General features: G+C 35.4%; 4 protein-coding genes across 5 annotated transcripts; all 4 read left to right on the top strand.

Moving 5' to 3' along the window:
• Nucleotides 1–618: 618 nt before the first annotated feature.
• On the top strand, nucleotides 619–2485 carry LOC109584227 (membrane cofactor protein-like). Its single transcript, XM_019999894.1, has 7 exons — nucleotides 619–800; nucleotides 843–1108; nucleotides 1156–1198; nucleotides 1257–1574; nucleotides 1626–2171; nucleotides 2222–2286; nucleotides 2329–2485. Exons 1-7 carry the CDS (start codon nucleotides 776–778, stop codon nucleotides 2404–2406), a joined length of 1341 nt encoding a protein of 446 aa, XP_019855453.1. The 5' UTR covers nucleotides 619–775; the 3' UTR covers nucleotides 2407–2485.
• A 3173-nt stretch (nucleotides 2486–5658) lies between these two features.
• LOC109584228 (uncharacterized) lies at nucleotides 5659–7634 on the top strand. 2 transcript variants are annotated; one of them, XM_019999896.1, is made up of 9 exons: nucleotides 5659–5747; nucleotides 5795–6057; nucleotides 6105–6147; nucleotides 6200–6511; nucleotides 6562–6954; nucleotides 7056–7185; nucleotides 7231–7290; nucleotides 7344–7385; nucleotides 7442–7634. In XM_019999896.1, exons 1-9 carry the CDS (start codon nucleotides 5717–5719, stop codon nucleotides 7503–7505), a joined length of 1338 nt encoding a protein of 445 aa, XP_019855455.1. In that variant the 5' UTR covers nucleotides 5659–5716; the 3' UTR covers nucleotides 7506–7634. The 2 variants fall into 2 exon arrangements, with proteins under 2 accessions (XP_019855455.1, XP_019855454.1); XM_019999895.1 differs by having other exon boundaries at nucleotides 7341–7385.
• Nucleotides 7635–7722: 88 nt separating this feature from the next.
• On the top strand, nucleotides 7723–9662 carry LOC109584229 (uncharacterized). Its single transcript, XM_019999897.1, has 8 exons — nucleotides 7723–8027; nucleotides 8071–8113; nucleotides 8161–8475; nucleotides 8528–8902; nucleotides 9061–9181; nucleotides 9225–9281; nucleotides 9340–9417; nucleotides 9470–9662. Exons 1-8 carry the CDS (start codon nucleotides 7743–7745, stop codon nucleotides 9507–9509), a joined length of 1314 nt encoding a protein of 437 aa, XP_019855456.1. The 5' UTR covers nucleotides 7723–7742; the 3' UTR covers nucleotides 9510–9662.
• Nucleotides 9663–9675: 13 nt separating this feature from the next.
• Nucleotides 9676–13460, top strand: LOC100635491 (uncharacterized). Its single transcript, XM_019999893.1, has 12 exons — nucleotides 9676–10014; nucleotides 10066–10114; nucleotides 10161–10475; nucleotides 10527–11066; nucleotides 11120–11184; nucleotides 11226–11405; nucleotides 11461–11573; nucleotides 11654–11870; nucleotides 11923–12138; nucleotides 12546–12758; nucleotides 12810–12895; nucleotides 13072–13460. Exons 1-12 carry the CDS (start codon nucleotides 9691–9693, stop codon nucleotides 13262–13264), a joined length of 2511 nt encoding a protein of 836 aa, XP_019855452.1. The 5' UTR covers nucleotides 9676–9690; the 3' UTR covers nucleotides 13265–13460.
• Nucleotides 13461–14385: the final 925 nt, after the last annotated feature.

Here is a 14385-nt window from a genome sequence, read left to right as displayed (position 1 = left end):
ATCAGCGGGCCGTGAGAGGGAGAAAATGTATAATTTGTCACAGCTGTTCCTCTAGCTTTTTGTCACTTAAGAAGAAGGTAGTAGAAGAGAAGAGTCAAGAGTTACTGTATCAATTCACCCGTTTCTGGGTGAAGTGGAGCAAAAAAAATTGGTTCACCCATTTTTGGGTGAACCAGAACGAGCGGAGTATGGTCAATTTGCCAGACCCACCCGTAGGCACGGAGGGTGTGGTCTGGCTACGCGAGACTACATACAGACAGAGGGACAGACGGGGCGTGACTGAGAGTATAGCTAGAGTGGGGCGAGCTCAGGCTCGCCCCAATGAATGATAATTATGGCTGCAAATTTCTACCCGGGCAAAGCCCGTGCTTGCCCGGGTCCAAATACGCCTATGCTTGGTACCAGGAAACCGCTCTGTATTTCTTGATAGCAATCTTTCAGGTGACTACTAGACCCCATTAGATCCTCAGGATGCTTTCTAAGCTTCCGAAAAAGGCCTCAAGAAGGTAGCAAGGCAAGAAAATGTGTTTTCCCCCATTGAACTCTTAATAAACTTGACGTCCAACATGGCGGCCAATTTACTGTGTGGGTTGGATATACGGTACTTAAAAGTTATGAATATACTTAGCACGCATATCCTCTATTATTACTTTGATGTGAGAAATATTTTGGTAAATATATAGTTTATTCAACACTGCAATCCTGCACTGGCTCTATGTCATGTGATGACTAGTCAGCAGTAAGGAGTAGGAGAAGGGCTAAAGGCTGTTTCACAATGTTGCTCACTAGTATAGCACTAAGTGAGAACATAATGATTAATTTTTATTATAATTTATTTGTAGGTTCTATTCTCATTTTTAATACTATTAATGCTTGTGAATTTGGAGTACCTAATGGATTCACATCATACAGTGTCTTCAGATATGGTAGTTCATTAGCATCACAAGTGTATCTTGGATTAGAGAACTCAGCTTCATGTGGAGGATATCTGAGGAATTACACAATATGCCAATTGAATAGGCTTTTTGGTAGACTAATGACACCAGGTATTTTATCCATCTGGGAACCAGCAGTGCCTTTTATTGCTGGTTTAAAAGCATTTACCAAGGTAAGGAATAGAATAATCATTAATTTACTTCAATTGTATTATTGTAGATTAAAAGCTCTGAAATCCAACTACCATTGGCAGTGAATAACAGTAAGCTATGGATGGTACTAATACTTATTGACATGCAGTTATCTATAATTGATAATAGCTTGTGGTGTTGATCCAACAGTGGCCACAGTTGATCCTCCTACCCCTGAACCTGCTGATGAAATCATTTGCTTCAATTACTGTTTCCCTGGAAACTCTACAATATTAGTGAGGCCAGGGAGTGTTCCTGGTATATCATATCCTGATGGAATTGACTACACAAGAGGACAAATATTATCAGATAATACAAGACAGACTAAAGGAGTTTGTATTGGAGGCAATCATAAATTAACATTTGGCACTCTTGAAGTTGTTGAAGTAACCTGTCCTCTATCTCCAGCTAATACTAGCATTGGCCTGCTAGCTGGAGCTGGTATTGGTAAGTATGTGAACTATTGTATTGTTTTAATATTTATTGTTGTTATTTTAGAGCCAATTTATTGTCCTGAATTATCTCTACAGTATGGTAGCATTAATATCTCTGGTCCTTACTCTTATGGTACTGGCATTGAATACACTTGTCAGACTGGTTTCCAACTGGTTGGTGTTTCCAGTCAAACCTGTTTGTCCAGTGGAGACTGGAGTGATGAATTACCTTATTGTAATGTACTCAACTGTACTGACCCAGGAGTACCTAGTAATGGGAATCGTAATGGCAATAGCTTCCTTAATGGCTCAGAATTATTCTTTGAATGTGATGATAGTTATACATTGGAGGGTCCTGAATCCATTACATGCTATAGGGGAACCTGGAGTTATCCTGTTCCACAATGTGTTTTATCAAATTCCACATTAACTCCAACAACTACTGTACAATCTAATGATACTAGACCTCATGAACTCACAATAGTGATATTGGTCATACTACTAATAATAATACTCACTCTATGTGGCTGTACTATTTTGCTAGTGATTGTGTGCAGGAAATGTCAACCAAGAAAAGTGATATCTCCTCATCCTACATCCACACTTGAGCGTCAGTGTAATAATTAATGAACTTCATAATTATTATTTTCCTATTTTTAGTGACCAGTTTTAATCAGCCAACAACTGCTCCATCCATGTATCAACACAACACACAAATTGATCAGGTATTCCATAAAGAATGATACTCTTTTTTAATTGTATTTTAGACAAATAGAATGCCTGGTATTCCTAATAAAGGATTTGTGACAAGTGATGAAAGCTATTACAAGAAAACTGATAGTTAACACTGTTGGTCCTTTCCCTCCTCCTTTACCATCTCCTCCTCCATTTCCTTCTCCTTCTCCCTACTCACCTTCAAGAGGCCAATATGAAACTTACGAGAAAATTGTAAGCATCATGATGATACTAGATCTAATGTATATATTGGTTTAATGTTAATGCTATAGAGAGAAGATGAAGGTGGGGATTCTACTTACTGGGTACCAGCTAATGTTGAGGAAGAACTCTACCTTCAGTTGGATAAATGTAGAGTTAGGAGAATACCCTCGCCTGAAATAAAGTATATTAAAATCTACATGCATATACAAACATGACACATGCTATGATTGAATGTATATTCATTGACAGTTAACTTTAAAAATGTATCTTTTAATTGTAGAGTGTTGGAGTTGCTTGGTAGCGGTTACTTTGCTACAGTTAACAGAGCAGTGTGGCTCAAACCAAACTTAGGAGAGGAAGAGGTTGCAGTTAAGATCCTCTCAGAAAAAGCCGACAATGAAGACAGGATAAAGTTCCTTCAAGAAGCAGCTCTCATGGGCCAATTTAAACACACTAATGTACTAACACTGCATGGAGTAGTTACTACTGATACTAGTGTAAGCTACTCACTTGACAGTTATTGCAGCTGCTACTCCCTTTCCTCTGTAGGTTATGATAGTCACTGAGCTAATGAAGAATGGTGATTTGCATCACTGGCTACTGAAGACAAAGAGAGAGGGAGCTGACTTGCAGACAACACCTGGTGTCTTGCTTAATTTCTGTAGACAGATTTGTTTAGGGATGGCGTACTTGTCTTCCAGGCAGTTTGTTCATTGTGATCTTGCAGCAAGGAATATACTAGTGACTCATGATAATATTTGTAAAGTAAGTGATGGATACATTGATCAATTTCTGAAAAAATCCCTGTACTATAGCCCATGGTTTTTTTCCAAAAATGGCTCCGGAACGATCCCCAATTTTTTTATTACATATTTTAATACATATTAATTGTGTAGAAAGTTTAAGCTGATTCCAACTTAAATTTTTTGAGTTATGGCCAATTTTAAAAATCGGCCAAAATCTGAAAAAATCCCTGTATTATAGCCCATGGTTTTCTGAAAAATGGCTCAAAAATTACCCTCAATTTTTATTACATTTTCTGATGCATATTGATGTACTTATGCTGTTTAAAAAATTTGAGCTGATTCCGACTTAAATTTTTTTAGTTATGGCCATTTTTAAAAATCGGCCAAAATCTGAAAAAATCACTGTATTATAGCCCATGGTTTTTTCTGAAAAATGGGTAAAAAAATTACCCCCAATTTTTATTACATTTTCTGATACATATTGATGTACTTATGCTATGTAAAAAGTTTGAGATGATTTTGATTTAAAATTTTCAAGTTATGACTATTTTAAAAACGGATCAAAAAGAAAGAGAATTGATAAAATCCTTTTTAATTCCAGATATCTGATTTTGGTATGTCTCATGATCTTACCAAAGACGAAGATTATTACATGGCAGGTGAAGGTGGGCTTATACCAGTCAAATGGACAGCTCCTGAGTCCATCAAACAACACAAGTATTCATCAGCTTCAGATGTTTGGAGCTATGGCTGTGTCATGTATGAGATATGGAGCCTGGGACGCAAACCATTTGATACACTCAAGAATTAACAATGAAGTATGTATTGGGTTATATAGTGTCATTAGTTGATGATTGTGAATGCTTTTAGACTGTGAAGACTGTTAATTCAGGCCGACGTCTCTCTCCTAGTCCAGGCTGCCCAAAGAAGATGTATGAGATAATGATGAAGTGTTGGTAAGAAGATATTGAATAGTAATTGTTCATGAGCAATATCAAGAGTAAATGGCAATATTATATCAAAGATATTTACAGATTATACATCATAATAAATAATGCTTCTATTTTGTATTATATCAAATATATTTACACATTAAATTGATTATACATTATTGCATTGAAAATAACGCTCCCTTTTGTACTAATTTATAGGCATCCTGAGTCAAAGAAGAGGCCCAGTTTTAATGAGATAATGTTGCTATTGTTGAAAGATGACTCCACATTGTTATTGATACCAGATGAAGATAGACTCGCTCATTCTGATGCTGGTCAGTTAGGTGCTCCTCTTGAAGCTGGGGATAAGCTATACACTGACCTACAGTCAATGTACATCACTAACCACTGATGTACTAAACTGAGGATTATATATAATTATTATCTCTATATTATTATTATTCTTTATTTTATTTTAATTTTTATTATGAAGGTATTTTACTGGTAATTTCTTATCCATGAGACTGAATGTATTTTAACTCTTGCTATTATTATTTGCTTAATTTTTGATATGGTAACTTCCTCAATATTGTTAATAATCATGTGTCCACAGCTAGTGATATACTAATGATGTAAAGAATTCTCATTGTATATATATCATTAGTCTAAAAGAACAATGATCTGAATTCTTGTGCCCATTATAACTCCATACACAGTGAAAGAGAGAAACAAGCATAACAGTGTAAAAAATATTCCTGTAATTGATTTCACCATCTTGCAAAAATAACTGGATTTTATTAAGACTTATAGAGGCTCTCTCTACCTTTATAATGCTTCTAGAGAAGTCTTTAGACAGTATCTCTATGTTGTCTTGCTGTTAGAAAGCTCTTCACTTTGTCCCATGTTTAAGCCGCCATTTTGTTTGCCGTGACCACACCCACTACGTAAAGGAGCGCGGGCGAATGGCTGCTAAGGCTTATGTTATTTCTCTAATACAACATGTATAGAAGAAATGTAAACATACAAATTATAATTATTATACAAACATCGCACGCGGGTGAAATCAATAGAGGATATGCGTGCTAAGTATATTTATAGTTTTTTAGTACCGTATATCCAACCCACACAGTAAATTGGCCGCCATGTTGGACGTCAAGTTTATTAAGAGTTCAATGGGGGAAAACACATTTTCTTGCGTTGCTACCTTCTCGAGGCCTTTTTCGGAAGCTTAGAAAGCATCCTGAGAATCCAATGGGGTCTAGTAGTCACCTGAAAGATTGCTATCAAGAAATACAGAGCGGTTTTCTGGTACCAAGCCTTTTTCTATCTTTTCTCCATTGCTGCCAATGGAAAGTTGACGTCCAACGAACTATTTTTTTTTCTTGAAAGTTATTACGGTATGAATATATTTATTTTGCAATGAATATATTTATTTTGCAATGAATATACTTAGCACGCATATCCTCTATTATAGGAACGACCTGGGGACTACTCCCCCAGGCCGGTCGTTAAAAAAGAAGAAGGGGAGAAGAAGGAATATGCTGTTAATTTCACTGCTACTAATTCTAAGTAAAGTCCAATATATATTTTATACATACTTGATTATTTGTTTCTAGGTTCTACCACTAATGATGTCATCAGTGCTTGTGAATTTGGAGTACCTCATGAAGTAACATCATACACTGTCAATAGATATGGTAGCTCATCTGGTACACAAGTATATCTTGGATTAGAGAATTCAGCTTCATGTGGAGGATGCCTCAGAAATTACACAATATGTCAATTGAATAGAATTGTTGGTAGGACAATGACACCAGGTAATTTATCCATCTGGGAACCAGCAGTACCTTTTATTGATGGTTTAAAAGCATTTAGCAAGGTAAGGAACGAAAATAATCTTAATTCACTTCAAATTGTATGTTTTAGATTAAAAGCTCTGATATCCAACTACCATTGGCAGTGAACAACAGTAAGCTATATACAACTAGATCTATTATTGACATTGATCATTCTGCCTCTAGCTTGTGGTGTTGACCCAACAGTGACACCTCTTAATCCTTCTACTCCATTACCTGCCCGGGAAGTTATTTGCTTTCAGTATTGTTTTCCTGAAAACTCTGCTATATTAGTGAGGCCAGGAAGTGTCCCTGGGATTACGTATCCTAATGGTATTACCTATTCACTGGGCCAAATATTATCAATTAATACAAGGCAGACTGAGGGGCTATGTGTTGGAGGGAATCATAGGTTATCATTGGGTGATCTTGTTGAAGTAACTTGTCCTTTATCCCCAGCTAATCTTACTACTGGTCTACTAGCTGGAGCTGGTATTGGTAAGTATGTGAATTATTGTATTGTTTTAATATTTATTGTTGTTTTTTAGAGCCAATTTATTGTCCTGGATTATCTCTACAGTATGGTAGCATTAATATCTCTGGTCCTTACTCTTATGGTACTGGCATTGAATACACTTGTCAGACTGGTTTCCATCTGGTTGGTGTTTCCAGTCAAACCTGTTTGTCCAGTGGAGACTGGAGTGATGAATTACCTTATTGTAATGTACTCAACTGTACTGACCCAGGAGTACCTAGTAATGGGAATTGTGTTGCAGTTACAAATGGTTTCAATAATGGCTCCTTGATTGTCTTTAGTTGTGACAATGATTTCACACTGAGAGGTAGTGAGTCAATACTCTGCTACTATGGCTCATGGACTGCTTCAGTTCCAGAGTGCGTGCATATAAACAACACTGAAGCTCCAACAACTGTAAATAAAAGTGAGCCTTTATAACTGTCTGGCCAAAATTTGTCACCAGTACAAATTAAATATATAGATATAGTAAAATATTATGTAACTCTTTTTGACTAATTACTCTAGATAATGGAGTTGTTATAGTGGTTGGACTTACTGTATCAACTATTTCAGTAATACTTGTTGTTATTTTAATCATAACACTAGTAATAGTAATAGTTATGTTCAAGAGTAAAATAAATAATATTGAGAAAAGGTAAATTCAATTTAACTGTGTTATTAATAATGTGTGTTTTTATAGAAATGCTACTGTCAATATGATTAGAACAGAAGAAAGTCCAGCTTATAATGTCACGATTAAGTGAGAAATTTCCTCACTTTTTTCACATTCATGTCTTCTTTTATTTTTAGTAGTAACGACGATATGCAATATAATAAAGCATATATTGCAGCACAGTATGCCCTATTAGAATGTTATTGATACAGACTATTTTGTTTTATTTTATATGCAGGTCACTTGAGCAAGACTATGCAAAAATAGAAGATAGTCTAACTGATGAGCAAACTGTTAATTGATTAATTTGCAGCATTAAACTGAAGCCAAACAAATGCACAAGCAAAAAATATTTTTATTTTGTGTGAAAACATTTAATCAGAGAATGCACATAACACCAGGATGTTCCATGCACAATATTGATGCTATAATTAGACCCTACTCCATTGTGAGTATAGTTTATTTAACACTTCAATCTTGCACTATAGCTATGTGTCATGTGACTGTATATACTAGTCAGGCAGTGAAAGAGTGAAGAAATGATTTTTCTTACATTTACTGTTTTAGCTTTGATTGGTTTGACTACTCCTTGTAATGTTGGTGTACCTCATGAATCCTCAACTCTTAATGTGCCAAGACTTGCTAGTTCAACTGGTACGCAAGTATATCTTGGATTAGAGAACCCTGCCTCTTGTGGGGGATATCTTCAAAATTACACTATTTGTTACTACAATCGTAATGCTGGGGTATCAGTATATCCAGGAGAATTGTCAATATGGGAAGTAGGTCCTGGACTATCTAATGGATTTAGAGTTTATGACAAGGTATAGACTTCCAGTTTCTTATTTAAAATTTGTTTTTAATTAGATAATTGAATCAGTTCTGAACCTTCCTTTGACTATCAATAACAGTAAATGTCAGTTTCTTTGTTTTCATTAACTTTAATTATTTCCATAGCTTGTGGTATTGATCCTGTAGTGACACCAATTAGCGATGCACCAGATCCTGACCCAGCAGTGGAGATTGTGTGTATGTATTACTGTCTTCCAGAGACTTCAACAGTTCTTGTTAAACCTGGTAGTGTTGTTGGTATATTATATCCTGAGGGAGTTGGATATGGGAGAGGTCAAATACTAACACGTCATACATTGCAAACTGTAGGAACTTGTGTTGGAATCGACTTTAGGTTTTCTCTGGGTGATCTTGTTAGAGTGTCCTGTCGTTTAGTACCAGCTAATACAACCACTGCTCTACTAGCTGGAGCTGGTATTGGTAAGTATGTGAACTATTGTATATATTGTAATATTTATTGTTGTTATTTTAGAGCCAATTTATTGTCCTGAATTATCTCTACAGTATGGTAGCATTAATATCTCTGGTCCTTACTCTTATGGTACTGGCATTGAATACACTTGTCAGACTGGTTTCCAACTGGTTGGTGTTTCCAGTCAAATCTGTTTGTCCAGTGGAAACTGGAGTGATGAATTACCTTATTGTAATGTACTCAACTGTACTGACCCAGGAGTGCCTAGTAATGGGAATCATGATTTACGCAGCTTCACTAACGGTTCTTCAGGTGTCTTTTATTGTGACAATGGCTTCACTTTAAGTGGCAATAGATTAATCACTTGCTACCGTGGGATATGGAATGCCCCTGTACCAGATTGTGTACCATTAGTACCAACTACATCAGTTCCAAGTGAGTTAAAATGCTTGAGCACTTACACAAACCTGACAGCAATGAACATATTAAATGGATCTAGGCAACATAATCCCAGTGGGTATGTAATTGTCCAGCTTTCATTTTGAGGCTTTTATTTTTAAGGTATCTTCTATTCTTTCTGTTAATTTATTTAGATAGCAAAATTGGATTAATTGCTGGACTTGCTGTTTCCACTATTTTAGTTTTCATTATAACAATGATACTAGTAATAGTAATAGTTATTTTTAGGAATAAAATTAAGAAAATTAAAAAACAGTAAATCCAATGACAATGATATAAAATATATTATTTCTAATAGAAATTGTGATGTTGATATGATCGAAACAAATGAGAGTCCAGCTTATAATTTACTTAAGTGAGTACTATATGGCATTAATTCACTTCTTCTCATTCATTTCACATTTCATTTTCAGTAATGATGATGATGATGATGATGACATGCAATATAATCAAACATATGACAGAGAAATGAGAACATATGCTACAATATTGTATGTTTCATTAATTAGTATGTGGCATGCATTGTGATGTTTTATTCATCAGGTCACTTGATGAAAACTATGCCAGAATAGAAGACTATTAGCTGATGATTAAACTATGCAACTATTTTTTAGTGATTCACAAGTCACATTAATATACAGTGTTGTAGTGTACTATATAGCAAAAAATTTTGTCAAGGACTCTACTCCATTGTGAGTATAAATCTATAGTTTATACAACACTTCAATCTTGCACTAGATCTATAGCTAGTATACACTACAGCTATGTGTCATGTGACTATGCTAGTCAGCAGTAAGAGAGTGAAGATGATGCTTCTTACATTTACTGTTCTAGCTTTGATTGGTTCCACTGCTCCTTGTGATGTTGGTGTGCCTCATGAATCCTCAACTCTTAATGTCCCAAGAATTGCTAGTGAAAGTGGAACAGAAGTATATCTTGGATTAGAGAACCCTGCCTCTTGTGGGGGATACCTCAAAAATTACACTATTTGTTACTTTAATGTCAATGCTGGGGCATCAGTTTATTCAGGAGAGTTATCAATATGGGAAGCAGGTCTTGAATCTGATGGATTTAGAGTCTTTGATAAGGTAGAGCTCAGACTTTTAGATTATTATTTGACATTAATTTATTTTGATTAGATAATTGGATCAGTTTTGGACTTCCCTCTCAATCTCAATAACAGTAGATGTAAGATGCAGTTTCTTTGTTTCATTGCCTTTAAATGTTTTTGTAGCTTGTGGTATTGATCCAGTAATGACACCAATTAGTAATGCACCAGGTCCTTACCCAGCTGAGGAGATGGTGTGTATGTATTACTGTCTTCCAGAGACTTCAATAGTTTTTGTTAAACCTGGTAGTGTTGTTGGTATAGTATATACTGATGGAGTCAGATATGGGAGAGGTCAAATACTAACACATCATACATTGCAAACTGTAGGAACTTGTGTTGGAAATAACTTAATATATTCATTAGGTGATGTTGTTAAAACCTCCTGTCCTTTGTTACCAGCTAATACTACCACTGCTTTACTAGCTGGAGCTGGTATTGGTAAGTATGTGAACTATTGTATTGTTTTAATATTTATTGTTGTTATTTTAGAGCCAATTTATTGTCCTGAATTATCTCTACAGTATGGTAGCATTAATATCTCTGGTCCTTACTCTTTTGGTACTGGCATTGAATACACTTGTGAGACTGGTTTCCAACTGGTTGGTGTTTCCAGTCAAACCTGTTTGTCCAGTGGAGACTGGAGTGATGGATTACCTTATTGTAATGTACTCAACTGTACTGACCCAGGAGTACCTAGTAATGGAGGTCATATTGGCAGTATCTTTCTTAATGGCTCAGAATTGTACTTTGAATGTGATGATAGCTACACATTGGAAGGTCCTGAATCTATTACATGCTATAGGGGAACCTGGAGTGATCCTGTTCCACAATGCGTTTTATCAAATTCCACATCAACTCCAACCGAGACTCCAACATCTACTAATGCTGGTTTTACAATTATAGTGGCATTGGTCATACTGTTAATAATAATATTCACTCTATGTGGCTGCACTATTTTACTAGTGATTGTGTGCAAGAGATGTCAACCAAGAAAAGTGATATCTCCTCATCCTACATCCACACTAGAGTGTAAGTGTAATAATGATTAATGCACTTCATAATTATTATTTTCCTATTTTTAGTGACCAGTTTTAATCAGCCAACAGCTGCTCCATCCATGTATCAACACAACACACAAATTGATCAGGTAATTTATAAAGATTATACTCTTTTTCAATTGTATTTTAGCCAAATAGAATGCCTGGTATTCCTAATAAAGGATTTGGGACTAGTGATGAAAGCTATTACAAGAAAACTGATAGTTACTCTGTGGGTCCTTTTCCTCCTCCTTTACCATCTCCTCCACCATTTCCTTCTCCATCTCCCTACTCACCTTCAAGAGGCCAATATGAAACTTATGAGAAAATTGTAAGCATCATGATGATACTAATAGATCTAATGTATATATTGGTTAATACTGTAGAGAGAAGATGAAGGTGGTGATTCTACTTACTGGGTACCAGCTAATGTTGAGGAAGAGCTCTACCTTCAGTTGGATAAATGCAGAGTTAGGAGAATACCCTCACCTGAAATAAAGTATATTAAAATCTACATACATATGCATGCTATTATTGAATGTATATTCATTGACAGTTAAATCTTTATTTTAATTTTAGAGTGTTGGAGTTGCTTGGTAGCGGTTACTTTGCTACAGTTAACAGAGCAGTGTGGCTCAAACCAAACTTAGGAGAGGAAGAGGTTGCGGTTAAGATCCTCTCAGAAAAAGCCGACAATGAAGACAGGATAAAGTTCCTTCAAGAAGCAGCTCTCATGGGCCAATTTAAACACACTAATGTACTAACACTGCATGGAGTAGTTACTACTGATACTAGTGTAAGCTACTCACTTGACAGTTATTGCAGCTGCTACTCCCCTTCCTTTGTAGGTTATGATAGTCACTGAGCTAATGAAGAATGGTGATTTGCATCACTGGCTGCTGAAGACAAAGAGAGAGGGAGCTGACTTGCAGACAACACCTGGTGTCTTGCTTAACTTTTGTAGGCAGATTTGTTTAGGAATGGCGTATTTGTCTTCCAGGCAGTTTGTTCATCGTGATCTTGCAGCGAGGAATATACTAGTGACTCATGATAATATTTGTAAAGTAAGTGATGGATACATTGATCAATGTCTGAAAAAATCCCTGTACTATAGCCCATGGTTTTTTTCCAAAAATGGCTCCGGAACGATCCCCAATTTTTTTATTACATATTTTAATACATATTAATTGTGTAGAAAGTTTAAGCTGATTCCAACTTAAATTTTTTGAGTTATGGCCAATTTTAAAAATCGGCCAAAATCTGAAAAAATCCCTGTATTATAGCCCATGATTTTTTCTAAAAAATGGGTAAAAAATCACCCCTAATTTTTATTACATTTTCTAATACATACTGATGTACTTATGCTATTTAAAAAGTTTGAGCTGATTTCGACTTACATTTTTGAAGTTATGACCATTTTAAAAATGGACCAAAAAGAAAGAGAATTGATAAAATACTTTTTTAATTTCAGATATCTGATTTTGGTATGTCTCGTGATCTTACTGAAGACGAAGATTATTACATGGCAGGAGAAGGTGGGCTTATACCAGTCAAATGGACAGCACCTGAGTCCATCAAACAACACAAGTATTCATCAGCTTCGGATGTTTGGAGCTATGGCTGTGTCATGTATGAGATATGGAGCCTGGGACGCAAACCATTTGATACACTCAAGAACAATGAAGTATGTATTGACTATATAGTGTCATTAGTTGATGATTGTGAATGCTTTTAGACTGTGAAGACTGTTAATTCAGGCCGACGTCTCTCTCCTAGTCCAGGCTGCCCAAAGAAGATGTATGAGATAATGATGAAGTGTTGGTAAGAAGATATTGAATAGTTATTGTTCATGAGCAATATTATATCAAGCATATTTAGAGATTATACATCATAATGACTAATGCTTTTATTTTGTATTATAGCAAATATATTTACACATTAAATTGATTATACATTATTGCATTGAAAATAATGCTCCCTTTTATATTAATTTATAGGCATCCTGAGTCAAAGAAGAGGCCCAGTTTCAATGAGATAATGCTGTTATTGTTAAAAGATGATTCCACATTGTTATTGATACCAGATGAAGATAGACTCGCTCATTCTGAGGCTGGTCAGTTAGGTGCTCCTCTTGAAGCTGGGGATAAGCTATACACTGACCTACAGTCAATGTACATCACTAACCACTGATGTACTAAACTGAGAATTATTATTATTATCTCTATATTATTATTATTATTATTATTGTTGTTGTTGTTGTTATTTTATTTTTATTTTTATTATGAAGGTATTTTACTGGTAATTTCTTATGCATGTGACTGAATGTATTTTAACTCTTGCTATTATTATTTGCTTAATTTTTGATATGGTAACTTCCTCAATATTATTAATAATGATGTGTACATAGCTAGTGATATACTAATGATGTAAAGAATTTTCATTGTATATATATCATTAGTCTAAAAAAACAATGGTCTGAATTCTTGTACCCATTATAACTCCATACACAGTGAAAGAGAGAAAGAAGAAGAAGGGGATAAGAAGGAATATGCTGTTAATTTCACTGCTACTAATTCTAAGTAAGGTCCAATATATATTTTATACATACTTGATTAATTGTGTCAAGGTTCTGCCACTAATAGTGTCATCAATGCTTGTCAATTTGGTGTACCTCATGAAGTAACATCATACACTGTCAATAGATATGGTAGCTCATCTGGTACACAAGTGTATCTTGGATTAGAGAACTCAGCCTCATGTGGAGGATACCTGAGGAATTACACAATATGTCAATTGAATAGATTATTTGGTAGGACAATGACACCAGGTAATTTATCCATCTGGGAACCAGCAATACCTTTTATTGATGGTTTAAAAGCATTTAGCAAGGTAAGGAATGGAAATAATCTTAATTCACTTCAAATTGTATGTTTTAGATTAAAAGCTCTGATATCCAACTACCATTGGCAGTGAACAACAGTAAGCTATATATAACTAGATCTATTATTGACAGTATTCATTCTGCTTCTAGCTTGTGGTGTCAACCCAACAGTGACACCTCTTAATCCTTCTACTCCATTACCTGCCCGGGAAATTATTTGCTTTCAGTATTGTTTTCCTGAAAACTCTGCTATATTAGTGAGGCCAGGAAGTGTCCCTGGGATTACGTATCCTAATGGTATTACCTACTCACTGGGCCAAATATTATCAATTAATACAAGGCAGACTGAGGGGCTTTGTGTAGGAGGGAATCATAGATTATCATTGGGTGATCTTATTGAAGTAACTTGTTCTCTATCTCCAGCTAATCT

Source organism: Amphimedon queenslandica, unplaced genomic scaffold (genome assembly GCF_000090795.2).
Source record: "Amphimedon queenslandica unplaced genomic scaffold, v1.1 AMPQUscaffold_13229, whole genome shotgun sequence".
NCBI classification, from domain to species: domain Eukaryota; kingdom Metazoa; phylum Porifera; class Demospongiae; order Haplosclerida; family Niphatidae; genus Amphimedon; species Amphimedon queenslandica.
The sequence above is the reverse complement of the archived record's forward strand: the minus strand, read 5'-3'. Positions and strand labels throughout refer to the sequence as shown.

Excerpts from the sequence above, each read along its gene's own strand:
- LOC109584228 (XM_019999895.1), top strand. The coding sequence starts at position 5,717 with ATGCTGTTAATTTCACTGCTACTAATTCTAA. Across the intron at positions 6,955-7,055 it reads TCCAACAACTGTAAATAAAA|ATAATGGAGTTGTTATAGTG; the intron begins GTGAGCCTTTAT and ends TAATTACTCTAG. Across the intron at positions 7,186-7,230 it reads ATAAATAATATTGAGAAAAG|AAATGCTACTGTCAATATGA; the intron begins GTAAATTCAATT and ends GTGTTTTTATAG.
- LOC109584227 (XM_019999894.1), top strand. The coding sequence starts at position 776 with ATGTTGCTCACTAGTATAGCACTAA. Across the intron at positions 801-842 it reads GCTCACTAGTATAGCACTAA|GTTCTATTCTCATTTTTAAT; the intron begins GTGAGAACATAA and ends ATTTATTTGTAG. Across the intron at positions 1,575-1,625 it reads GCTAGCTGGAGCTGGTATTG|AGCCAATTTATTGTCCTGAA; the intron begins GTAAGTATGTGA and ends TTGTTATTTTAG.
- LOC100635491 (XM_019999893.1), top strand. The coding sequence starts at position 9,691 with ATGTGTCATGTGACTATGCTAGTCAGCAGTAAGAGAGTGAAGATGATG. Across the intron at positions 11,067-11,119 it reads TCCTACATCCACACTAGAGT|TGACCAGTTTTAATCAGCCA; the intron begins GTAAGTGTAATA and ends TCCTATTTTTAG. Across the intron at positions 12,139-12,545 it reads CTCATGATAATATTTGTAAA|ATATCTGATTTTGGTATGTC; the intron begins GTAAGTGATGGA and ends TTTTAATTTCAG.
- LOC109584229 (XM_019999897.1), top strand. The coding sequence starts at position 7,743 with ATGATTTTTCTTACATTTACTGTTTTAGCTTTGATTGGTTTGACTACT. Across the intron at positions 9,282-9,339 it reads CCAGCTTATAATTTACTTAA|TAATGATGATGATGATGATG; the intron begins GTGAGTACTATA and ends TTTCATTTTCAG. Across the intron at positions 9,418-9,469 it reads AGAACATATGCTACAATATT|GTCACTTGATGAAAACTATG; the intron begins GTATGTTTCATT and ends TTTATTCATCAG.